The following is a 27168-nucleotide window of genomic DNA, read 5'->3' on the forward strand; positions in this document are numbered from 1 at the left end:
ACCTCTCTGGAGGATCTGATGCACCTCTCCATTAAAATCGACAGGTGATTTAAAGAGTGGAAAACCAAAAAGGAGGCATCTTCATCTCCATCCGCCTTCATTCCTGTTTCCACGGATGGTGAGGAGCCTATGCAATTAGGGGCGTATCGTCTCTCCCCTGAGGAAAGAGACAGAAGACGATCACAAGGCCTATGTCTCTATTGTGGCACAAAAGGCCACTTCTCCCGTTCCCGCCCAAATAAGCCGGGAAAAGAGCATGCCTAGGGAACGAGGGGAAAGTTCACCTAGGTCTGCAGATTGTCTCCCCGAAAAATGCTGTATTGATCTATGCACAGCTCACGTTTAGTGCTCGTTGTGTGGACCTGTCGGCCTTCATTGATAGTGGAGCTGCAGGCAACTTCCTTGACATCAGGTTCGCCCGCGCTGCTGAAATTCGGATGGTAAAACTCAAGTCTGCTATTACTGTCTGTGGCTTAGATGGATGTCCGTTACCTGGTGGCAAGATTTCTTGGGAGACCCCGCCACTACAGTTAAATATCGGAGCTCTCCATTCAGAGTCAATAACCTTCTTCCTTATCGATTGTTCGTCGGTTCCCTTGATCCTGGGCCAACCATGGCTTTCCCGTCATAACCCTGTCATGGACTGGGTAAAAGGAGAAATTGTCCAGTGGAGCTCTTATTGTACACAGTCCTGCTTGTCACTGCCTCTGCGGGTGATTCAGTCTATTCCGGAGCAGCTTCCCTCACAATATCATGAGTCCTGGGATGTGTTCTCCAAGAAGGCTGCTGACACCTTACCACCACACCGTGACTTCAACTGTGCCATCGAGCTTATTCCAGGTTCCAAGCTACCTAAGGGGCACCTGTACTCTCTCTCTGGTCCAGAGACCAAATCCATGCAGAAATATATTGAAGAAAACCTGGAGAAAGGCTTCATCAGGCCATCTAAATCTCCCGTAGGAGCAGGATGCTTCTTTGTATCCAAAAAGGACGGAGGACTAAGACCATGTATTGATTACCGGGGATTGAATCTTATCACAATCAAGAACACCTATCCCCTTCCGCTCATCTCAGTATTATTTGATCAGTTGAGAGGTGCTACTGTCTTCTCAAAAATCGACCTTCGTGGAGCGTATAACCTCATCTGTATCAAGGAAGGAAATGAGTGGAATACGGCATTCAATACGTACTCTGGCCATTATGAGTATCTGGCCATGCCGTTTGGTCTTAGCAATGCACCTGCAGTGTTTCAGGACTTGATCAATGAGGTTCTTCGGGACTTCCTCTGTTGTTTCGTGGTCGTCTATTTAGATGATATCCTCATCTATTCCAGACTCCAACTAAGGTTCAGGCTATTTTGGATTGGGTGCAACCAAACAACCATAAGGCGGTGCAGAGGTTTCTGGGCTTCTCCAACTATTATATAAGATTCATTCATGGCTTTGCGGACATCGTGGCTCCCATTGTCGCCCTAACCAGTAAAGGAATGGATCCAACTAATTGGTCGCCCCAAGCAGGAGCCTCATTCGAAAGCCTGAAAAAAGCCTTTGTCTCCGCTCAGGTCCTTAGACACCCGGATCCAGCTAAGGCATTTGTTCTTGAGGTCGACGTCTCTGACATCGGTGCTGGTGCCATACTATCACAGAAGGATCCTCATACTAATCGTCTACACTCATGTGTCTATTTCTCCCGTCAGTTCTCCTCAGCAGAAGCCAACTATGATGTCAGGAATAGAGAACTATTGGCAATCAAATGGGCCTTCCAGGAGTGGCGACATTGGCTGGAGGGTGCTTCACATCAGATCTCTGTCATTACCGACCACAAGAACTTGCAATATATTCAATCGGCCAAATGTCTAAATCCCAGACAGGCCCGTTGGTCATTATTCTTTACCCGGTTTAATTTCCTGATCACCTATCGATCGGGTTCCAAAAATGTCTGGGCAGATGCTCTGTCCAGAAGTTTCTTGGCACACCACGTTCCAGTTTCAAACCCAGAGCCTATTATTCCTCCTTCTGTAATCCATGCTGGGTTAATCCAGAATCTAAGTATCACACTTCAGAGATTCCAGAGATTAGCCCCTGATACTACTCCGGAGCAACGTCTCTTTGTTCCAGTCCATCTAAGGAAGGCGGTTCTTGCAGAGGCGCATAATAGTAGGTCTGCTGGACACCCTGGAATCCACAAGACGCTGGAAATCCTTTCCCGTACGGTCTGGTGGCCATCCTTGTCCACTGACGTCAAGAGTCATGTCCTCTCATGTGAGGTTTGTGCCAGAAACAAAGTCCCCAGGACTCGCCCGGTAGGTCAGTTGGTTCCATTGACCATTCCTGCAAAACCTTGGACACATTTGTCAATGGACTTTATTGTTGATTTGCCACCTTCTGCAGGACACAATACTATTTGGGTTGTGGTAGACCGTTTCAGAAAAATGGCACATTTCATTCCATTAACCAGGCTTCCTACCGCTCGAGATCTGGCCATTCTCTTCAAACAACATATTTTCCGGCTCCATGGACTTCCTTCCGATATTGTTTCTAATCGTGGTTCACAATTCATAGCGCAATTCTGGAAATCATTCTGCACCCTTCTTGGAATCAGGATCAGTCTGTCATCTGCATACCACCCTCAGTCTAACGGGCAAACTGAAAGGGTTAACAAGTCACTTGAACAGTTCCTCCGATGTTATACCTCAGAATTCCATGACAATTGGTCCTCTTTGCTGCCCTGGGCAGAGTTTGCCTACAATAACTCATCTCACTCATCTACTCAAACTTCCCCGTTCTACTGTAACTTCGGTTTCCATCCCAGGTCTAATTCTCTGTATTCTCTCAAATCTGCTGGTATCCCGGAGATTCGTTCCACAGCTGCTGATCTGAAAGTAATTTGGAGGAAAGTTTAGTCCTCCTTGAAAAAGTCCTCATTGTCGGCTAAAAAAAATTTGGATCGCCACCGTACCACCTGCTCATTCAAAGTGGGCCAGAAAGTGTGGCTGTCAACTCGAAATGTTAGGCTCAGACAGCCTTGTAAAAAACTGGGGCCGAAATTTATTGGTCCGTTAATGATTACCAAACAGATCAATCCGGTAGCTTTTAGATTGAAGGTTCCTGGCTCACTAAAGATCCCGAACACGTTTCATTGTTCGTTACTTAAACCAGTATTATACCCGAATCAATCCCAGCCTACAGGGCTTTCTGTGGGAAATAGGAACACACCACAAAAATTTGTGGTCCAGAAGATTCTTGACTCTAAAAAGTGCAGGGGCAGGTACACTTCCTAGTACAGTGGAAAAATCGTGGACTAGAAGAGCGATCCTGGGTCCCGCGAAGATGACTATATGCTCCTAAACAGTTGAAGGAATTCTTCAAAAAATTTCCAAGGAAACCTGGATGTCGGGGTCCCTCGACCCCTCCTCAAGGGGGGGGGTACTGTTACGAGCCGCGGCGGTGCCCAGCTGCCGTGACTCTCTTACCTGCGTCCCGGCCGTCGCTATGGCGACCGGGACGTCACTTCCGCCCATGACCCGGCCGTTGCCGGGGCAACGGTTGGACGCTTCAGCGCTGCGTCCCGGCAATGAGAAGCAGGGCGCATGCGCTCATCAATGTTACTAGCCTGCGGGCTAATGAAGTTAGGTGCAGGGGGCTGGGTACTATCAGAGCCAGGCTCTGATTAGCTGTGCTTACTATTAGCTGCTACCTCATTGCCGGTTATAGCTTCTGCTTCCCAGTCTGCTGACCTGCTTTGTTCCTGTTCCTGTTCCTGTTTATTGAACTTCTGCTGACCTCCCGTGTATGACCTTTGGCTTGGATTTGGACTTCGCATGTGTATCCCGTGACCCTGACCTCTGGCCTGTTTACCGTTTCTTCCGTCTGCTTGTGACCCTTGACCCCGGCTCGTTAACTGGAATTGCAACCTGCTGCCGGCCCTTGACCTCTGCGTGGACCTCACTCCGCTTGCCTGGGTTCTCCCCAGCCGGTACACACTTCACGACCCTCTGTCAATCTGCAGCTCAGTCTGTCCCCACCACCAGGGGCTCCAGTGAACACCTGATTGGCAGAGTAGACTCCGGGTTGTGTTGTGCCGGCTGGAGGGGATCCTAACAATATCCCTATTTTATTAAGATCGTGACAAATGACTGAATAAGGTGATTTAATATTGCTGTGAAGAATACGGGTTATTTCAGTGGAATAATTTTGGTTCAAATTCTTTAATAGATCTGCTCATAGGTGCATATATAAATTACTTATTCTATATACATGGGATTGAAATCTCTTCAATATGAGAGGAGATTGTAGGTAAATAAGAACCTTTTCAATTACAGACACTAGCGACTTGTAGATGGCTACCTATTGTATCGTCCATGGACTTGAATGCGTCAATAGTGTTACTGATATATTCATAAGATACATTTATGTTACAATTGTATAGAGAATTGCAACAAGTTTACAATCTTGTACTGCTGCGCTAACTGTATTTAATAGGAGCAGTACATGTGGAGTTTGCTCCATATTGAATCCAAAATAAATTTGAGTATTTTAATCACAGCAATTTATCCCTGAGCTTCTCACACTTCCTTATTTGGTTTAAATATTTCACTTTTAGGATTTTAATCATAATTAATAAAATTAGTTTTATTTGTGTGTCAATTATTTAGATTCTAAGACTATGGGCTTAAGTGTAGATTTAGGGGTAAATCCCTTATTCCTATTTTAACCTGTACAGATAGAATAAAAATTATCGTTATAAGTGTGTGCTTCCACTAGTTAGTATCCTTTTCTTTCTATTTCTCTATCTACATCCACAGAAGATCTGTGGTTTGTTCTCCAAGATGTTTGGAACAACCTCCCTGTTGAGTTCCTTCAAAAACCGTGTGCCTAGAAGAATTGATGCTGTCTTGAAGGCAAAGGCCGGTTACACCAAACATTGATTTGATTTAGATTTCTCTTCCGTTCATCCAATTTGCATGTTGGTAATTGATAAAAATAAACTATTAACACTTCTATTTTTGAAAGTATTCTTCCTTTGCAGCATTTTTTCCACACCTGCCTGAAAGTTTTGCACACTATTGTATAAATATAGATAGATAGATAGATAGATAGATAGATAGATAGATAGAATTATTAATTATTATTATTAGTGGAATAGGTTGGTGTGCTTAGCTCCACTTTAAATATCAGGTTACTATTGCTAGTGAAATCTACCTTTCCCTGCCCAATAAAATATGCCACTAAAATCTCTGAGATCTGCCTTCTATGCACCAAAGCAGCATTGATGATAGTAAGTGTGTGAAGATTAATCTGAATGGAGTACTATTGTGTGTGCTGGAAATAACGTTTTCAATTTTTTCTTGTGCCCACTTATCATAAAGTAAAAAGGCAAGTGACAGATGGAAAGTACAATAATTAAAATGGGGCAAACATAGCCAAAGGAGAGTTTCTCAATTATAACTCTGAAAGAACCTCATGTTTTTGCCAGGAGATAATCAGGCCAGCCTGAGTCTGCACATTTTCCTTTCTGATAATCAATGCTAAGCAGCCTGCCAAAGCTTACACTAGCTCTTCCTCTCGGAACTAGTATACATACGCAACTAATCACCATACTTTACATTACATTACAGTCTTCTATACTTTTATTCCTTATAATTTGGAGTGAAACCAACAAGCAGACACACAAAAACATAAACCAGCTGTGCAGTAAGCCCGTGTAAATCAAAGTGAGTCCAACAGCACTCGAGCAGCTATCTCTAATTCTGAGTTCTGCACAATACTACTGAGATCCACTTATAATCTCCTTGCCTCATATAAAGGAAAGAAACCTACAGCTTTGCAGTACATGCATATGGGTAAATAAACATCTAATATATAAATGTCTAGTGGCGTGTGTTAGTCTGTCTGTGTGTGTGTGTGTGTGTGTGTGTGTGTCTGTGGAAAAAATAAAACCAAGCTGCAGCACCACCTGCTGGGCGGAGTTATACACTGACCTACTAAATTCTTAGTGTGTGTGGAAAAAAATTCAGAAAGGGCTGAAATTTGGTATACTAAGATGTTTTTAATTTGTTAATTGTTAAAAGTGTTTATAAAGATTTAAAAAAAATATATATATATTTCTTGAAGGAGAAGTGACAGTGGGGAGTGGTTGGTGGTTGCCGGGGGTGACAGCGGGGAGTGGTTGGTGGTTGAGGCCTGGGCTATGGCCCAAATGCATGACAAGAACCTTTTTAACACTTTAAGTAGCTTGATTTGACTAGAATGCATGAGTATCATGCACGGGTTAACTTGTATATTATAAGCAGTTGTCCAGGGGTTTCCATTAATCAAATAATCCTATGTATTTTAAATTACAAAAACAATAAATATAACACTTGAAATATAGTCAGCCCCAATATCATTAGGCAAAATTAATGGGGGGAGGGGGTTCAAACAGGGGAGTGACTGTGCTTTGGCAGTTTTAACCTTTACATCCCATACAGTAGATAAGTGCAGCAATAAGTCTCTCAGAAAACATCTGTACATACAATTTTTGTGGGCTCACTGTCTCAAGAAATTAAACACTAATGCTAGGTGCACACTATAGTTTTTTCACCATATTATCGTGCCAATCACAAGATAAACAAATGTTAGCTTCGATATCACATTAGTGCGTACGCTCTAATGATAATGTTTTATTGTACCAAAGCACATTGTATCGTTTGATTTGATTTTATAACCGAACTAAAAATCTCTATAAACGATGGAATAATATTGGGCAAATTCTGCAGTGTGTATGCACTCAGGACCAGCAGTGTAGGCAGATCTCCATAGAGTTTACAGAGTCACGATCTTTTCAATAGATGGTTATGACAGAAGAAGAGCACAGATCTGAAGGTAAATCATGTAAGTGTGTACAAATGAATGGGCATGCTGATCTGGACTTTCAGGCATTGGTAAAATCGTTAAAGCTATATTGCATCATATTTTCTGTAGTGTACCTAGGTTAAGTTAGTGGTATATCTTGAATGATTTCTTGAGTTTTATATATTATACATTTATATGCAGAAGAAAACATGTTCCGTATGCAGCAACCTACACCCAATTCAGCAAAAACAGTCAAGGCTTCTATTATCTGGACCTCAATTCCAGAAGATAAGCAATGTACATGTAGACACCCAGGCCCTTCATCTTGAGTGTACCTAAAAGTATGCATATTGTACTGTTTCAGGTGTTATCCTATTGTAATGTAATAGTATACCTACTATGTAACAAGATGCTAAAACCTCTGAAGAAGAAACACTCCCCTAATAACTAAAGAATGCAATGGTATAAAAAAAAACTTGCTTATATGTGTTAGGAAGATGAATCTTCCAGCATATAAGATCGGAAATGACTGTGTGATCATTGTCCCTGCAGAGGTTAGGTGTACATAATGTTATATCAATATCTATTTGTGCTTTTTAAATGTATATCAGAATATATGTGTAAGTGGGTGGATGGAAACTATATGAACAGGGCTGACGGAACACAGAAAGCCAGATAAGCGTGGCAGGAGGGACATCATCAGTAGCACCATTTGTGACCAATATATTTATAACACATTATGAAATCCTTTCATCTATGGGAACATTCCTTTTGGAGAATATCTTCAGGTATACAGATATGTATATGGTCAATGTGCTGGTCATGTGGAAAGGTTAAGAGGAACAACTGCATTCATTTAATAATTTCTTACATTTTTTATCACCGTGATAAGCATCCTTATTGCCACAGAATCGTAAATAGGCCCCCAAATGATAAATTATAGGATAAGGTATGGTAATGATAAGACACAAATGGTTTTCAGTAGAAAATGAACCAACATAAGCTCCATACAAGCCATGTTTTATATACATGTGATTAGAAAATGTAAAATAAATTGATATGTACATATATATTCATACAGAGAATTAGCAAATAAAAAGGCAGCTACTCTTATGTTAGCTGTGCTCAATATAAGTTTACGGTCCCTACAAAAACATTTTTGCCTCTAACAGGTCAAAAGATACATATAAAGTCATTGCATGGGGAGGGACTACAGTAGATGCAGGGGGTGCAAGCAATACGGTGCCCAGAAGTGAAGGGTGCTCAACAATACCAGACTGTTCTCGCCAGTCCGGTGTCTCTGCGCTTTTGAGACCTTGAGGCGTTTTCTGAGCCAGCACAGATCTGGTGCATCCTCACTGGATGGATGTACTGGACCATGCATGCTCCTAAAGGCCTCGCTTTGTTCTACTGAGAGGAGAGCGGGAGGCCCGGCAAGAACTGCATTGCTGTGCCCCTACCTGAAATTTGCTATTGAGCCTGGCGATGCTCTGTTCCTCCCCTGGTTATTGCTATACATTGTGACAGAAGCACTGGGAAAGTGCTGAATGGCAGAGGTATATGTCCCAGGCTTTCTGCCTTCTGTACATTAAAGCCCCAGGGAGACTGTGTATACATGCAAAAAAAGCTAATTGTAGGCTCATTTGCAACTGTACCTATGTGTGGATGTTTAAAAAGCAGTCAAACTGCACATGCAGTCTCTCAGACCTGGGGAGGAATATGGATGCCTCCTAAGATACTCGCCAAATGATGATCAATTACCTCTATGTTTTGTATGTGTGCGGGACACAAGGTCCTTCACAGGAGAGTGGGTCTTCCTGTGTGTTTAGTTAGTACCGGTGTTTACTTTGACTGGCTAAGGACAGTTGTACCAGAAACCCTGGACTTGTGTGACTTCTGTGCTGCTGAACACTACCATCTACCACAGGAGATGGCACCTGTTTTCTTAACCTGGTTACGATGTGATGGAGAATGTGAGCATGAGATCTGCGCATATTGAGAGCAGCAGCAGCAACTGCCTTAAGAGACCTGCAGGAAGCAAGCCTGCGTGTGCCTGGAAAATTTAAAGTGACAGAGTGGAAAAAGTCTTGCATTTGACTTGTTGAGCTTGAGTCATTAAGGAGAGGATGGCACAAAAAAATTATTACATTTGATCCCGGTAAAACCATGTTATAATGCAAGGGGTGGAAATTAGTTTATTATTTTGCAGATAAGGAAAATACTGGCTGCTTTCTCATGTAGTACACAAATACTTGATAGCTTTATTTTACACTGAAATTTAAAGTTGATCTAGGACATGCTCTACCCTAACTATAAATTTACCTCCCCCTCCAATGCAAAATGGTTTTGCCAAGGTGCAAATTTACTCTTTTGAAGTATGCTATGAAGTAATGTTTAAACAGAGTGTTTGCTGCATACATGAAGATTTAAGAGGAGATAAACTGTGTCAGTGTAAAGCGGATACTTCTGTGTTGGAATAACAGAAGAGAGTAAATGTGTTTGCAACCTTTCAGCAGTGATTTTAAAAAAAATATACTCTGGAAAAAAGTAATTTCATGGACTGAGTTTTAGTTAGTTGCTGTAAAGCAGGTGTGTTCAGTAAGACTGTAAAGTAAAAGATTAAGGGGCACATTTATCAATATTCACATAAAGTGAAAAGTAGTTCTCAATCCTTATCGCAATGATAAGGATTGAACTATTTCTCACATTTATGTACAGCCCTGCACATAAACAGCAATTCCGAAAAACTGCTGTTTCAGTGATAAAAAAAAATCATACTTACCCCCCTCTTCGGAAGCGCTGTCTCCGGGTCTTCTCTTCACTCTTCAATTGCGCATGTCCAGTTCCAAGAACTGGACATGCGCACACAGATCCCCTCTCTGTCTCTGCAACGATAGTTGCAGAGAGAGCGCGCTGAGTGACAGGGAGGGATCATGTGATCCCTCCACACATGCGCTGTACAGCTCTGCTCTTCGGAGAACAGCTGACAGCATTAGATTTCTTCAATTCCGATGATGTACGCCAGCTAACATGACAAGTTCCCGAAAAAAATGTTTTTCCGGGACTTGTTAGATTGCGGCCAGGAGCAGTCACCATTCTGTTGAATGGTGACTGCTCCCAAAAACTAAGAGGAATGCAAAGCAGCAGATATCCATGATATCTGCTGCGATGCACCCTTAATAAATTTGCGGAGGACAGGAGGACACCTTAATGACCCGTTAAAAGCACTATCGTGCTTTATTAAATATGCCCCTAAGAGAGATAACACAAATATATTTTTGGTAAAGAAAGAAAGTGTGTGAATCTGCAACACACAAGTTGGGTGTGGCCCTGACCTGTGCAAAGTTAAAGAGCAAATCAGCTCAATCTTTAAAAGAAAAGTTTACTGTGACACACGCTGGGTATTGCAGTAGCACACTGCCTAAGTCAAGTGAAATGGTGTTTCTATAAGGAAAGTGCTTCATCTCTATGAAGATAAAATTGGCTGATTTTCAAGCTACCTTGGGCAAGAAAAATCAGAAGATTACTGTTTTAAAAATAGAAAGATTGCATATGTGCGTCAAAGATGACAGAGAAAAATTTAAAGGGCCAGATACCCATTTATTTTGGATTTGGGAAAAAGACTGTTACAGCGCCCTAGCATGGAGGATATGGTCAAGGCATTGCTGCAAGTTGTTGCGGTTCAGCAGGCAGCCACCAGCCAACTGCAGCTGAACTTGGAGGCACGGTGGCAACAGCACCAAGCCCACTTTTCCATGCTCTGTATTAAAATTATCTTGTGGCCCATTTATTTCTCTCTCCATGTGCACTATACACTGCTGGAATCTCATTCTGCTTGTGTAACTTCAAACCGTGTTTCAGCAATTTTTTTTACTTGTCTTACCAGTCTGAGTAGTTCCATGAATTGCTCCTGAGACTTTCCTTCCTCACTGAAAGAGACCTTAAGACAGGGTTTCCCAAACCCAGTCCTCAGGGCTCCCCAACAGTGCAGGTTTTCCATATCTCCTTGCTGGAGCACAGGTGTATTCATTACTGACTGACACATTGTAACAGATCCACAGGTGGTCCTAATTATGTCACATGTGATCCGAAAAACCTGCACTGTTGGGGAGCCCTGAGGACTGGGTTTGGGAAACCCTGCCTTAAGAGCTCCCTCTTGAATAGAGCTGACTATTTTTTTTACTGAAGACTTATTACTATCTTCACAAGCAGAATGTTTTAGATAACAGCAGCATATAGTGCACATGGGGAGAGAAATAAATGTGCTACAAGATCATTTCACTACTGAGCATGGAAAAGTTCAGGTAACAAAAGACAATGGCCCAACTTAAAGAGAAACTGGACCATGACCTACAGCAACTTCAAAGATAGAGAAACTTGAAGCAATATTGCTATTACAAGAGTCTAACACTGAACTCAATGAGAAAAGTGGGATGCTGCAGCCAGAAACAAAGTTGCTTGATGAAGATGTGAGATGTTGGAAGGCCCGAACACAGTGACTTACTGAAGAGACTGAAAAATTGAAAACTAATATTGCAAGGTTAAATGCAGCCCAGAATACACGTCAAAGTCAATGTCTAAGTGCAAATAAAGAAGCTGCAAAAATGAAGAATGAAAAGGAAAATCTCCAGAAATAACTTGATGCCAAAGTCACAGATATACAAGGGAAAATTAAGACCATAACCCAGGTTGAAACAATTGGAAGGCGACACAAGACCCAAAATGATTCAGCATGATAAGTTAGTTGATGTTTGGCCAGAGATGCCTGATTGTACTGCTTGGCCAAAGATGCCTGATTACGCTGCTCGGCCAGAGATGCCTCACTGCACTGCTCGGCCAGAGATGCCTCACTGCACTGCTCGGCCAGAGAGGCTCACTGTACTGCTCAGCCAGAGAGGCCTCTCTGTACTGCTCAGTCACAGAGACCACATTGCACTGTTCAGCCACAGAGGCCTCATTGCACTATTCAGCCACAGAGGCCTCACTGCACTGTGCAACCAGAGAGGCCTCATGCCTCTGTTCAGTCAGAGGTGCTTCATAGTGCTGTTTGGTCCAGGCATTCTTCTTAACTAGGTGCTCAGTCCAAATCCCCAGAGATAAGGGTGAATATTACCGACCTGTCTCTGCAACAGTTGGAGGGTCTAAAAAGTCAACCGGATCAGAAAGTTGAGTCCTTATCCTCATCTGTTGCTCAGGTGACCAAATATGTGGCAGCAAATAAACTGATGAGCGTAGTACACCAGCCCCTTGGTACACGACCATGCACTTCGGTAATATCGGGTAAGACTGTTCTGTGGGGAAAGGGTTATGGGAGGTTAAGGGGACTTAAGAATTGAGAGATTGCTGGCACTGGGCCTGGAGACTGGTCAGTAAGGCAAGGAAGTTCCCCACCACACAAAAGACTTGACAATTATGTTCTTAAATGCTTTAGGTGTGGTATGCCAAGACATGTTATTACTAATTCTCCAGTTGTTCAAGACCCCATGCAAAGAGATGTTGCCTATGAATGTCGCAGCTCATCCGCCAGGTTAGTCTCTACTGTTTTACCTCTGGCTGGGCCAGAAAAACATGTTAATTTTTTTTATGAAATGCAACTGGATAGAGGCTTTGTTAGACTCAGGAAGATTAGTTACCCTTGTCAAAGCTGGATTAGTAAAATCCTCAAAATTCCATCAGACAACTAGAGGTGTAACTTGTATAGATGGTGACACCTGGCATTACATCACTGCTGAAGTGAATATTAAGACCATTTGTGGTACGTCTGTTGTTAAGCTCGGATTGGTCATCTCCTTTGTGCATGATGCTGTAATAGGGAGAGATTTTTCCCATTTTTGGAAATGATGGGAGTTCAATATGGTCTCAGGTGTGAATGCTATACAGCCATCTGACTGATCCGCTGGCAGTGGGATTAGGGAAATAGCGAATGATGATGATCAGAATGAGGTACCTCCTACGGGAGAAACAGGTGTGTTTAGGAATTACAAGTGTCTCACCCACAGGTTGAAACAAGGGGGAAATATATGTGACAATCACTGGGAAAGTGCTGAATGGCAGAGGCAGAATCCCAGGCTTTCTGCATGGTGTAGATTAAAACCCTAGGGAGATTGCTTATGTGTGTGGAAAAAGCTTCCCAAAGTGGGTTTCTCAGCTGTAGGAAAATCTGGTCCTGAGTCCCTGGGGTTATGAATGGAGAGAGGGGGCGGGCTCCATTCATCAGGCCCATTCTGGGTTTTCTGGGCCCCCAGTCTAAGTGTAGGCTGATTTGCAACTGCACCTGTAATAAAACTGGCTGAGGCCAGTTGTACCAAAACCCTGGACTTGGAAGTGTACAGCAGCAGAGAAATCATACATCTACCCCAGGGAAAGTCACCTGGTCCCCTAACCCAGTTACAACATATATTCTTTAGCTGGTATGTAGGATGTAGGTAACATAATTTCCTAAGTCCAGTTATCCACAAATCATGTTTTTACTGGCATTTGCTTAATGCTAGTAAAAACATGTAAACTGGTTTGGGGATGGAACCTATTGCTTCCAGTGATCCCATACCCACTTGCTCTTGAGCCTCTTGGATGCTGCTTGCACTATTTACTCTGGTTAACTACTGAAGAACGCAAAGGAGTTAATACCTTAAATTGACTCCCTTCTGTCCTCCGACAGCAAGTAATTGGATATGAAACCAAATTGTTTTAAACATGCAGTGGCACTGGCATGTTCTTTAAGTGTGGGTAACCAGCCTTACAGAGTTAATGAACATAGGTCTATCTGTTAGTGCTGTTTCACAACACTGTAGGAATACACGGTAGTCAAACCATTAGTTTAGAAAAAATTGATTTAGAACACGTACAAGTAGATCGAAGACAGGGTAATACTTGTAATTGCTCCTGTGTCATTGACTAATGACTGGATTAACCATCTAATCTAAAAAGTTAGCTAATTTAATGTATGTTCTTAACCAAGTATGAACTATTTTTGGTAAAACAATAAATCCCTTTTCACTTATACAGTTTCTAACATACATTTCCTATTAGGTATTGATTTGAGCAACTTTAAGAGTTATTCTATGTCTACATGTATCATCACCATTTATTTGCTAACCTGAAGTGACATCTGGAACTCTTTGCAATTTAGTCACATGGCCTTGTTTGATAGTAACACTGCTTTTGTTTCCTATATATGCTTAAATGGTTTAAGTAATATTTTATGCTTTAAGATGGCAACAAAAGCCAAAACTGGTCACATATTGAACAATTTTAGTATAAGTAAGCAAGAGTGACTTTTGTGTTACAATCCTGGGTTCTGTGTGCTAGATCTGAGCAGGAAAAATCTGCAGCTCTCTGAATATCATTAGATTAAAATAAACATTAAGACCATGTATTCCATCTTTAATGCTCTTGGCTTGGGAATGTTTTGCAATCTGCTGCTAAAAAACAGCCAATAGATTGAATATCTGTTTCAAAAACAGATTACAAGATCATGGTTGATGCAGATATCCTGAAATAACAATTTAGTTGTATTTTTAGCCTAATGCTTCCTGCTTTCAGAGTATAATCAAATGTGGCTTTAGAATAATAGACACTCAGCAACAAACAGACGCTACAAAATCAATTCTTCAGATTATTTGCAATGTTTAAGAAGAAAAACATTTGCTTCTTTTCACATATTTTTTTTTTACATAAGTAGTAATATTTTCAAATTATTTTATCATCAACCTCTATATTCTAGATTTGCACTTAAAATGTGCTCAGTTTTTAAATATTTTTCTGTCTTCTTCCTAAATAGCATAAGCTACTTGACCTTCTTACCTATTTGTCACTCTTGAAGCAGTAAAGGAACAGTGCAAGCTAAGAGCTGAGAAGATTTTGGAGGGGGGTTGTGGTGATTCTTTTTTACATTTGGGCTACTTTGGATCAAGAGGGGATTAGGTGCTTCAATCAAGATACACTGTGGATTACATATGATGAAGACTGAGGACGATTGAGCATGAAATGAGGGTCTGTAAGTACATTAGGCTAATGAAGATTTATTTGTATTTGGGTTTGTGTTTTCTTACCTTTATTATATTATTTTTTTTTAAAACTGCACCAGACTTAGGCAACCCATGGCTCTCTAGAAGCACCGGTACAGAAAATAGCAGAACGATGGGCAGAAACATGGTGGTGGCATTCACAGTTCAGCCTCCACTTGGCACCAGAGGGAGCTGGTAAAGCATCCAGGACAAGTTTGAATGATCGTTAGGTTGACCCATTCCCAGCTGTCTCCAGTTTTCCCTTCCCCAATGCCTTCATAGGGGACTAGGGGATAGGATATCTACCTTTAGGCATCGGTGTAGCAATTCCAGCTGGTCTGTACATGTCTTATTACTCAAGCATACCCAGCAACACAGCTGACTATTCTGGTGAAGCGGTAGCTAATACTTTCTCACACCACATAATGCAACCCAAGCAAAACTGTAACAGAGAAAGAATCCTGGATCTTAATGAATAAAGTTATTATTTATAAATGTCATCTTATTCCTTCAAGTGTATGTTTTGTACTAGTTAATATCATATGTGAATACATTGCCAATAGCTGAAATACTTTTCTGTCACCTACTACCAAACTTTCACCATTTGTATGTAAATACCAGATAGATCCAGAAGACGACATCTATTATGGGAAAAAGGCAAGAAATAAACATCTAAAACCTACACAATAGAGAAAATGAGTGTCCCGTTAAGAAAAAAAGCTTGTTTTTTTTGGACGTGAAAGATATTGGTAATTCCTTCAGTGATTTACTAAACGATGGTGTACAACACAAGGAAAAAAAACTTTCCATTACATTGCTCATGCTTAATGTACCAACAAAGGGGGGACTACAGGAAAATACACAAAATTATAACTATTTATCAAAGGGCAAGGAGCCCTTTTGGCGATGGGGCTCATTACTGCATTGTAGTATACATAAAGGGGATTACTAGTGGTGATTTAATCGATAAGTATTACTGCTCCAAGCCAGTATCACCAGGGCAGCCAAGTAACACTCAACTGCCTCGGCAACATTTATTGCATAAATGCAGGCAATAAGTGATTCTTATTCTGGCGATAAAAAGAAATCTGCTTATTACCACAATAGGCGGGGGGGGGGGGGTATTTTAGGTTCCCTAGACCTCTTATTTTATATAATATTGGGATGAGTATTCTAAATCAAATTGATCATAAGAATGTTTTATTTTTCGATATTTCTTTATTCTTTTCACCTGACAGTGTGATGTACACTGGACAGGAGTGTTGAAAATTTGGGACCACAGACTCAAAGTGTTGATTGATATTTGGTTTACTCCATGTGAATGACATTCTTCTAAGGTATACATATATACAGCAACTGCTAATGAGCTAATATAATCACGAGAAGAGCAGACATCCTGTTTACCATGGACACAAATTATATGCAAGAACACAATGTTTCAGTTTACATGGATCTGCAAAAATGATTCAATTGATGTCTGACAAGAAAGGATTGGACCCATTTTGTATTGGAGACGACACCACTAAACCAACAACTTGACTTGGCTCCTTGCCTTATACCAAACTGGCATGACACACATACACATATAAAATACCTGGTGAGCTCTTCTTTAATCTTCAAAGGTTCATGAGGGTAGAATTTCACTCTAAAGCACATGGTGTATGGTGGATGAGCTGAAACATTATAAAACAAAAACAAAAAAGCATGAGAACAGCGCAGGGTATCGTTGCTTGATGAAAATGCAGGAGAGGTTTCTTTATAGTTAGTGAAATGGTTTTATCGGCAATCCAAGCCAGTGCAATAAATAAAAGCATGCTAGGAAAGCCCCAATGCATTCGCTGACTTAATTAGTGATCAACATGTAATGTCAAAAGCAGCTATGAAAAATGCCTTTTTCAAGTAAAATTGAAGTTATCATTGAGTCATAAATGAATACGTTATAAAAGCAGAGCACAAAGAGTTGGTCTGTGTATCCGAGCCTGCCGGAACAATACTATGTATATGAAATATGACATTCTTAATCAATCCAAAGTACAAGAGTTTACATTTTATCTTGTAGCCCATGCTGATAAAGAGTTATTAAAATAAATAAGGTAACAGGGGTATTATGTACAGTACATTTCTTTCACGTCCATAGTTCGAGTTGCTTAAATGCCGAAAACTTGTCAATGCCAACGCATGGCTACAAATTATTAAAACATTAAAAGGCACAATTCATATAATAAGAAGATGATGTCCTAAAGGTTCTATCACACACAGAATAAATCTAGACTCAAGAAATGAATTGCTTGCCACTGTGACATGTATATATGTGACCTTGGGGGAATTCAATTACTTGCAAACTCCAGTCGGAGTCCCGTGTGTTATGCACTGGGGCAGGTTGGGCTGGGGTAGGCAGGAGGGCATATGCCCCCCCAGGCTGGACAATAAAAGTGTATTTTGGCTGCCTGTGGTCCAGTGGGAATGTGGTGCAGGCAGCCTATGCACAGCCTGCATAGGCTGTCTGCACCACATTTCTGTAATAGCAGCGCTACAGGGCTCCTCACCTAGACTACAGGAAGCCTGTAGCAACAAATTAATGTGTGTGAGTGACGTGGCAATGTGGGGGTGTCCTCAGACAGCCAAAATACATGAAACTTTCCCCTAATCCCCACATGCAGTCCATGTCAGTACTTTGAGCAAAGTCAAACTGTAAGTGGTAACGCTGGTAACAAACCGCTCCTACACATACCTAAATGACTGCTGACAGGGCATTAGGAAAGGGGTGTCCCTATGCGCTATGTTCCAGACATGGATCCTCACGATGCAATAAAAACAAGTATGTGTGTGTCTGTTTGTTTATCTGTCTGTCTGTATGTGAGAGTTGCCTACTTTCCCAGAATATTGGGAGAAAGCCTGAAAAGTTAGGCTAACCTCCCTAATCCCAGCTGTGCCTCCTGGACTGTTGACTTGTGCACATGTGTGAGTCCAGACTAGAACAGCAAGAAGAATGAAGGTCCTTGTGAATCAAGTTAGTAAGCACAAGGCTTTGATTACAAGTAAATAATGTCCATTGTTCTTTTTATTTTTATTTTTATTTAAAATATTTGTTAAAGTTTAATAGAAAGATTTTTGATAGTTAAAGAATTTAGGGCCAGTTTTTCAAACCCTATCAATGCTATAAAGTGTTTATTACAGCAATATGCGGGTTTTGCTTTATTTAATCACCCTGTTATGACAAGCGAAGGGATACTTATCAAGCAGTTCACTACTGTGCTGTTTGGTTATTTGGTTATCAACAGCACTGCCATACCTTTTACAGCAAGTTAAAAATAAGCTTCCCTTCAGCACTTGTACAGCCTGCGTGTAATCCATACACAAACTCCCTCTGGCAGCATGCTGCACATGGTACTATAGGTTCCCCCTTGTAGTGCTGGACACAACCTTAGCTGGCACTAGACACACCCACATGTGGAGCTAGACACACCTCGCAGTCAGAGCAGGACACTCCCCCTTCGGCAACGTGCCACTTGCACAATATCCCTGAAATTACTTTTCAATAGTATGCACGTAGGCTGACAGGTTTATCTGTGGATGCATCCACCTGTAATTGTGCTGCATTTATGTGAACACTCCATTACTATACTCAGCCTATTCTTGACCGCCCGTACCCTCCCCCTGTTCTGCCTCTACAAGCATAAGGAGTCATACGTGGAAGATGTGGCGGAATCTGCATATGGACATATGCGTACACTTCCTTACTGCGTATGCACAGTATGAAAATAGGAATTTAACGCAAGGGGCATGGCAGAAATAGGGAAGTGGGCTGTATTGACCATCACTACAGCCGCCCATCCTTATTCATTAGATAAAGTTGAGTCTTTGATGGGAGGAGAGAGATGGCCAGCTGGATTAAAACACCCATTTCTGTATCCAAATGCGAAAAGAAGTTTTGTTTTGTGTGACCAGATATTCTAAGGACCGAGGTCAAGGAGCAGAACGCAGAACATATTTGCATGTTCTCTGAGGCTACATAAATTGTAATAACTTCAATGAGTAAAACATTAAAATGTATAAATGTGATAAATAAAGAAAGCACCAATGTCTCCATTATCATGACTTAATAAAAGAAAAAATTAGGTTCGCAGCACTGTTTTAGAAGAAAAAAAGAGACAGTCGAACGAAAATGAAAGGGGTGGTCAAAAAGTATGCACAAACGCACCTGGAAAAGCAAATTGGAGGCATATTCACTACACTGTGTCTCCACATTTGTTTGGAAATTTTCAGTTTACTATTTCAAGGATTTATTGATAAATATTTAACACTACAGCAGTGTATAAATACCCATATTTGTTTGGAATATAACCCATTCTGTAACCTATTTCAAATCAGACACCAAGCAAATATTAATTTTCAGTACCAGCTACACCAAAAGTTAACAGCAAGTGACAAGGTATGAAAACAACACTAATAATGAGCACCACATAGGAAAGAAAACTATTATTTTCATAATTCATTTTTGTTTTATTTTAGCAAAACAGCCTTTGGAATAATGAGAAAATAGAAGAGTTGCAATGGTGTTTTAATTGATTTAAGTCTGGTAAGATACAAAAACACATTTGAATGCAGCAATTCACTGTTTTAATCACAACTCATCTTGAATATTGTGTTTATGCGGAAGGTAATTACATAGATTTTTTTTACCTTAGAAGTATTTTCAGAATGAGCCTCTGTATGTGCTGAATATAAATTTAGAAACTGTCCTTGCCATTCAATCTATAATTGTATACATTTACCATCTATATCATATAATTGTATACGTGCACTTAAAGGCAAAATCCTTTACACAGATCACTCAAACCTTAAACTTATTCTTCTTCTATACTCAAAAGATGCTCAACATTGCTGTGTGACTGGAACACATAGCCCCACTAAGCACTTTTTCCGTTTGCCATCTGGCTGGACAATATGCAATACGTGGCACTTAGCGTCATGTATCAAATTACTATTGTCCTATAGATTGTATAGTTATATAAATAAATGTTAATGATAATAAAAACAATATTTATAATAAACATGGTATTGGTTGTAAAAAAAAGTTAAGATTTGTTGTTGCTATACAGTTTACTAGTTTATTAACAAACATTCTTTATCCTTTAAACACTTGGCCAAACCCACTAAAGGCTTACTCTGCATTATATAATGCTTAGTATTGCATTACACTTAGCCTAACAAGCATTTGTTCTAATCTCTCCCCCTCCCAACATACCCCCTTTATATTGTCGCTAACATCAGGAAATACAACCTAAATGTGTTAGCAATTTATTCTTGTCCTCACCACAGTATCATTCACCTGATATCAGGGATTTCAGACTTCTAGCTCAAATATCCATGCTGACAGTTTGGGTTCCCTGACATTGAGTATGATGAGGTAGTGGTACTTGTATACCTGGTATCTGCACTGATATATGGAAATTGCTGATAGTAGATGACAAATGGCAAGATAACATAGGTAGGTGCAGGTACCAGTAACTTGAAGGTGAAAGGCAGGGGTGGTATTGAAATATAAATCTGTTAGGCTAAAGGGCATATGATGCAAAACTAGATAGATTGTACTTAGAATGTCATTTACCCTAACATGTAATCACTTAGTTTTCCTTAGTATATAGATACTAAATATGTTTACTTCATTGAGTTCTAGAAGTGATAGGGCTCTGACGAAATTATTACAGCTTATTTAATTTTATGTATCATGGTTGGTCAGAATTGTGAATGTGCACAGAAGCAGCATGTGGAAGCTACTATGTGTAATTCATTTTGCTCTATGCAAGGCACTGTGCAATCCAGTGGCTGGCTGGGCTGGGGGGCAGGAGGCATTCGGGCCAGTACCATAGTGGGCTCTCTTGGGCTGGGTTACTGTGCTACCTGTATCCTTTTCCTTTAGAATGCTTCTAATTGGCTGCTGAGCCAAGTCTCTCTTGCCTGGGGTAAAATTTGCCAGCCAGTCCCTGGTACAGTCTCACTAACCCCACATGGCAGATGTGCCCAGCTCATATTTAAATGAACTAAGTAGGGAGTAATGGTGCACAAAGGATTACAGACCATTTAGAGCCCAAATGACGTACAAAATCGCAGACAGCATGGATTTAATGCTGGCAGATCATGTAAAACAAATCTAATGCTGTCTGAAACGGCAGAGCTTAGGATTTCACTTAGCGTTGTTGCAATTGAATACATTTTGCTTCAAAGACAGCAAACAGAAAGAGAAATTTACAGCAGTGCAAAATCCATTTCATGTCACAAAATCACATCCCCTACAAATGTTGCTTAAGTTGTTAGCACTCTATAAAGGTTAATAATAAAGATTAATGATAGTCAATTGCATGTTTTTGTGCTATTGCCACTGTTAATGTGGATAGGCATAGCTCACAACATTTTGAGTGTCCAGGTCAGGACACGGCCACGTCTCCTCTGAAAGGGTGTGCTTAACATTGCTGCAGTACTAGGGCACCCAACCCCCCTCCCCATCCCCAAAACACCCTTTAAGTAATACATGCATTGGATTCACCTTTCTCTGGTGCGTGCAGCACCAGCTCACCATGGTGAGCGAGCGGGGGCATACCTCCCATCTTCCTGTGAGTCAGCAGCAAAGTAGTTAAACTAACTTTGTATATGAATAGTATGCATTTTGGGGAAATTCTGATTTGAGCAGTAGACCAAAGAGCTTTTTCCTTAGAAATTTACACATTTTTACACATCTGCAGAGGTGTTGATATTCGGGCATTGGCATACATTTCCAATGGGTTGTCTTTTGCATACAAGCAATTATAGGTACAATTCTGCCAATGTAATATAAATATACATGTGACACATGAAATGAAGACACCCGAAACTCATTTAAATGATTTATGTAAGACATTAGGCTTCAACAAGAACTGTAAAAGTAGTAATTAATAGGTTATCCAAAAGTTACAGCAGACAGATCTTTGAAGTGACATTTTTATTTTTTCCACCATTTACATTTCATCCAAAGCATTTGCACTGAGGCACTTCCCATAAGCGGATTGTTGGCATGCAACTATCTATTCACAAGATGGGATTTATGAAGAAACAAAATGTGCTGCAGACATATTTTGTGGTTTATTAACGAATTATACAAAGAGAGGGCACCCTATTAATGTAATATGTTAGTAAATTTACAACCTGAGCTTAGGTATGATCAATGTAAGAGCTCATCTTTAGAACATCTATGTCTGTAGGCTTCCAATGTGGGTCCCCTCTTACTGGTCAGCAGCTCAGTAGATGCAAAGTACAGAGCAGAGTGTAGAATTGCAGCATATAGTGTAGTAAAATCAGGAATCTTTAACAGACAGCAAAAATGCACATACATAAATTAAAACTAAATAGACTTATCTAAAATACTGATGTCCAAGAATTTAAAAATCCTTTCCATGTGCTGACCCCTACAATGATAGATTCTCTGTAGTCCAGAATTGCAGAAAACACTCCTTTAAAAGGACCCTACGCATTTCGTCCTTGTTAGGGTTTCCTCAGGAGAATATTTGACATAGTTCCAAGTGTTCATCCATCTGTTATTTAAATATAGTGGCAGAGTGCATAGCGGATATTATTTACAGATGTCAGAAGCCGGCCACCATGCATGCTCCAAAATTTTGTATTGTGTCAATCTTGCCGGGTTGCAAAAGTAAGCATACAAGAAATCTAAATTGGGACAAGAAAGCCAAAAATGGCTAGGGGAGTACACTATTAGGATATAACATCAGAAAAAATAAATAACAATACAAAAAACAGATCAATTATTAATCTTCAATTATAATTGTAACATCTCCAAATCAATAGTCTTATCAGATGAGAGGAAGTAATGGAAGCTAAATCAGAATAAAATTTATATAAAAATCAATATATCAAAAACATCATATCAAAAATATTGCATACTACTACTTTTTGTTGCATAGAACTAAAAATATCACATATGAAACATAAAATCCAGAATTCAAAATACATAACAGATGAAATGAAAAGGGGAAAAACCTCAAAAGAAAGAGGCTATTTAGTAGTTTTCATTCAAGTCCCAGAGGAAGATCATTTTTTAACTTGTAAATCCAGAACACCACTTCTTTCAAAGATCCGTGTTTGCAGTTTGATAATTACGTCTAATATTGTAGTAAATAGTAAATTATATAAAATAAGAGCTCAGATATGAATTATGATATGTATGTTTGTAACACAGTTGATATCCCACAAAAGAAACTAAAATGCATATACTGACTTAAGGAATATAGAAAAGTGGACTTAAGTCTGGGACCTGAAATGATACAAATCAAAATGTAAAATACTACATATAGGGCACAGAAATTCAAATGCTCAATGGCAATGTACTGTCAATAGCCACAGAGGGAAAATGTAGAAGTCAGTAGTATACTTGGTTGTACAAGAAGAGGTATTAGTGGCAGGAAGAGGTTATAAAACACTGAATGAGGACTAAAATAGACAACCTGAACCTGGAAACAGAGTCCTGTCCGATGATCCAGGAAGTAAATTCAGACAGCAAAATAGCTGAACACTTTATCTGAGATCAGGAGACTTAATAAGGTAGGATAATTGACATCACAAGCCAATGTTAAGGGTAATAGACTGGTCAGTTAGGCAACCTCCAGGAGAATTCCAGCTGGCTAGGAAGGATTTTTATGAAAAGGTCTTTGTGAACATGAAGGTCTGAGGAGCCAACCCAAGACCTGTTTTCTGCACCACTGCATCGCTAGGGTACTGAATATTGATGTTTTCTTTTAAAGATGCTGGACTTCAAACTCCAGATGATCTTCCAACAAATAGGCAGAAGGAAAGATTGTGGTAGGGTGGAAAAAGAAATTGGTAATGTATGGCTTGAGGAGTGACATGTTGAATATAGGATATATTGTGAAAGATAGAGGGAGTCTGAGGCGTACAGCAGCAGGTGATAGACTGTTCAGGACTTTGTAAGGACCAGTGTACTTATATTCCAGCTTGGTTGGTTGAACTTTCAATCTGAGGTTTCTAGTCTCCAGGAAAAAATATCGTAAAAGGGTTGCGTCTCTGGTCAGCATACTTTGTAGGTTCCTAGCAGAAAATAGCTTTATAGAAATTTCATCCTTGGTGTATTCACTGGTTTCTTAGGTCAGCAACTGCAGTGCCCAATGATTTGAAAGGTGAGTGAAAAATGCCAGGATGGTGTCCATGATTACAGAAGAAAGGAGAGTGTCCAGAAGACTTTTGTCTGAGGTTGAAGGCAAATTGAGCAAGTGGAAGCAGAGATGCCCAGCTGCCCAGTTTGTCAGAAGGCATTCATTTGAAAAAATATTTTATAATTGGTTAGTCCTCTCTGTAAGCCACTTGGTCTGTGGAAGGCAGAATGAAGATAAACTAAAGGAAATGCCCATCCTAGGAGACGAAGCCTTCAAAATTTAAAGATGTATTTGTTAGAGCGGCGGTTCCCAAACTGTCACAGGGGTGCCGCGGGCCAGCCAGGAAAAAAAAAACAACAAAACAAATACTTACAAATCCGCCAGGCGTCGGGACCCAGCATCCTCCTCTCTCACGCAGCGTGAGAGAGGAGAATGCTGGGTCCCGGCGCTGCGCAGATTTGTACATTGACAAGCTGCATGACAGAGGAGGATGCTGAGTCCCGGCGCCCGGCGGATTTGTAAGTATTTGTTTTGTTGTTTATTCCCTGACTCATACATGTTATGTGACATTGACTGTGACTTTACCACAGTCCGGATTTGCTCAGGAAATATATGACAATATTTCTCAAGCTGTATATCAGAGATTTCAATCTCTAATGGCTCATATATGATCACTTTGATGTTTGGAATATTCGGGACAATTATATCTCATGATACATATGTTGCATTATAGGTGCACCTATATATGCATTTAACTATTCGGTTTCAGTATCCCGACTTGTATTGTGTTTACAACAGAGTATTCTCAGTGATACAGTATCCATTTTTATTTATTATAGGTTTTTAATACATTAACATTTTTTATGCCCACAGTGCATTAGTTGTCATTTGTTGGTGATCTGAGATTCCACTACAATTTTTTCCTTTGCTTATTCCCTGGTGGCCTGCGGCACCCCTGTGGCAGAGGGCAGAGGAGGGGGACAGCGCAGCAGAGGAGGGGGACAGCGCGATAGAGGGCAGAGGAGGGGGACAGCGTGGCAGAGGAGGAGGACAGCGTAGCAGAAGGCAGAGGAGGGGGACAGCGTGGCAGAGGAGGGGGCAGCGTGGCAGAGGAGGGGGACAGCGTGGCAGAAGAGGGGGACAGCGTGGCAGAGGAGGGGGACAGCATGGCAGAGGGCAGAGGAGGGGGACAGCGTGGCAGAGGGCAGAGGAGGGGGACAGCGTGGCAGAGGGGGGGAAGGAGTGGCAGAAGACATAGGAGGGGGACAGCGTGGCAGAGGACAGAGGAGGGGGACAGCGTGGCAGAGGGCAGAGGAGGGGGACAGCGTAGCAGAGGGCAGAGGAGGGGGACAGCGTGGCAGAGGGCAGAGGAGGGGGACAGCGTGGCAGAGGGGGGGAAGGAGTGGCAGAAGACATAGGAGGGGGACAGCGTGGCAGAGGACAGAGGAGGGGGACAGCGTGGCAGAGGGCAGAGGAGGGGGACAGTGTAGCAGAGGGCAGAGGGGGCAGCATGAGAGAGGGCAGAGGGGGCAGCGTGAGAGAGGGCAGATTGTCTGGATGCAGAGGGGGCAGAACGTCTGAATGCAGAGGGGCTTTTTTGCATACAACTAAATAAGTATTTCTGTCCTGACCTAAATACTTATTCCATTTTTTTGACCCAACTACTTCTAAAACAGGACTGCTCAGTAATTATTTTGGAGGGGTGCCTTGAAAAATTTCTGGAGACTCTAAGGGTGCCGCGAACTGCAAAAGTTTGGGAACCACTGTGTTAAATCAAAGAAAGTATCTAGTGGAGAAGAAAACACTCTTTAGTTCAACTAGCTCCACAAACATTGGTTATTTATTTTTTAGGGGAACCAGGAGAGACTGCTTGGAGATGTGACCCTATGGCCAGGATACTAATCATATCTTTCGAGGGAGAGAGCTCCTACCACAAATGTAGACCCTGGGTGACCTGTCAATTTGGAATTGTGAGCCCACTGGAATTGTATTGAAGTGGGTGGAAAAGTTATTCACATAGAGAGATACATGCTTTACAATGTGAACAGCTGTAGCATCCAACAGTCAAATCATATATTTAGTTTATGTTAACTGTATTGAACATATGCTTAAATGTTTTCTGAACCTGTGTGGAAAGGGATAATACAGTTAAACCAAGTGAAAAAGAAGCCTCAGAAAGCTTGTTTGCGGTTAAGTCTCTTGGCCTTCTTAATATATTCTAAATTTTTGTTATCAAGTTATCATTATTGGGACAGAAGTGTACCCTTGCCAATGCTTCCACTTCTCAAGGTTGGTCCAAGTTTCTGCATCCTTTCACAACAGATGTAACTGTATGTAAATGAAACGGTGTACGATTATTTTTCTATTTCTGTATTTCTCCTGCTTATAAATGATATATCTTGGGAAAGAAATTTCAATTTGCAAAAATGACTGCCCCTGCAGTCTCTGTAGCACTTGTCTGATCTGATTTTGATGTTGATGTAGATCCTTAAGGATGATGAGGGTGTCATCAGTGTACATAATCAGGAAGAAAGCAACATACAGTCATGTGGAAAAGAAAGTACACTCTCCTTCAAACCTGTGTTTTGGCATATCAGGACACATTAATTAACAAACATCTAGTCCTGAAATCTGATAAACATACTCTCATTTAAAGACCTATAACACATTTTTACTTTGTCATTATTTAGTCAATAAAAGTAAGCCATTGTGGAGAAGCCATGTGTGAAAAAAGTACATCCTTAGTGCTTTCAAATCAATAAAGGAGGTAATTTGACACAGGTGGTACTAATTCAGTGCACTGCATTATTTGAATAACAGGCCAAGGAGAAAAGACATCTGCAATTATCTCAGAAAAGCAACTTTTGATGCTCAGTCAAGAAAGGGTTATCAAACCATTTCCAAACAACAGTTGGGGTCCCAGCAAAATCACCCAAAGGCCACACTGAATGATGCTCATAGAAATATTGAAAATAACCCAAAACCTACATTGAGTGATTTAAAGGCCTCTGACAACGTGAATGCAAAAGCGCATGAGTCTACCACCATGGCTTTCATGGAAGTGTAGCCAGGAGAAAGTCCGTCTTCTCCCAACAAAATATTGCAGAATAGACTTCTCTTGCAAGTTGCATCTGAATGAATTCACAAGTTCTGGAATAATGTATTCTG

The 27168-nt window shown here is 40.9% G+C and overlaps 1 protein-coding gene across 3 annotated transcripts in view; it reads right to left on the reverse strand.

Annotated features, from left to right (window-relative positions):
• The window catches only part of FRMD3 (FERM domain containing 3), a 197760-nt gene that overhangs the window by 80386 nt on the left and 90206 nt on the right, over positions 1-27168 (reverse strand). For 2 of the 3 annotated variants that reach the window (XM_075211045.1, XM_075211044.1), the window contains exon 4: positions 16434-16512. The exons of the other annotated variant lie outside the window; for it this stretch is intronic. In XM_075211045.1, the coding sequence (XP_075067146.1) occupies positions 16434-16512 (79 nt within the window). The remainder of the gene's footprint in view (positions 1-16433; positions 16513-27168) is intronic. 3 annotated transcript variants of the gene reach the window in all.

Source organism: Mixophyes fleayi, chromosome 1, assembly GCF_038048845.1.
Source record: "Mixophyes fleayi isolate aMixFle1 chromosome 1, aMixFle1.hap1, whole genome shotgun sequence".
Lineage (NCBI taxonomy): Eukaryota > Metazoa > Chordata > Amphibia > Anura > Limnodynastidae > Mixophyes > Mixophyes fleayi.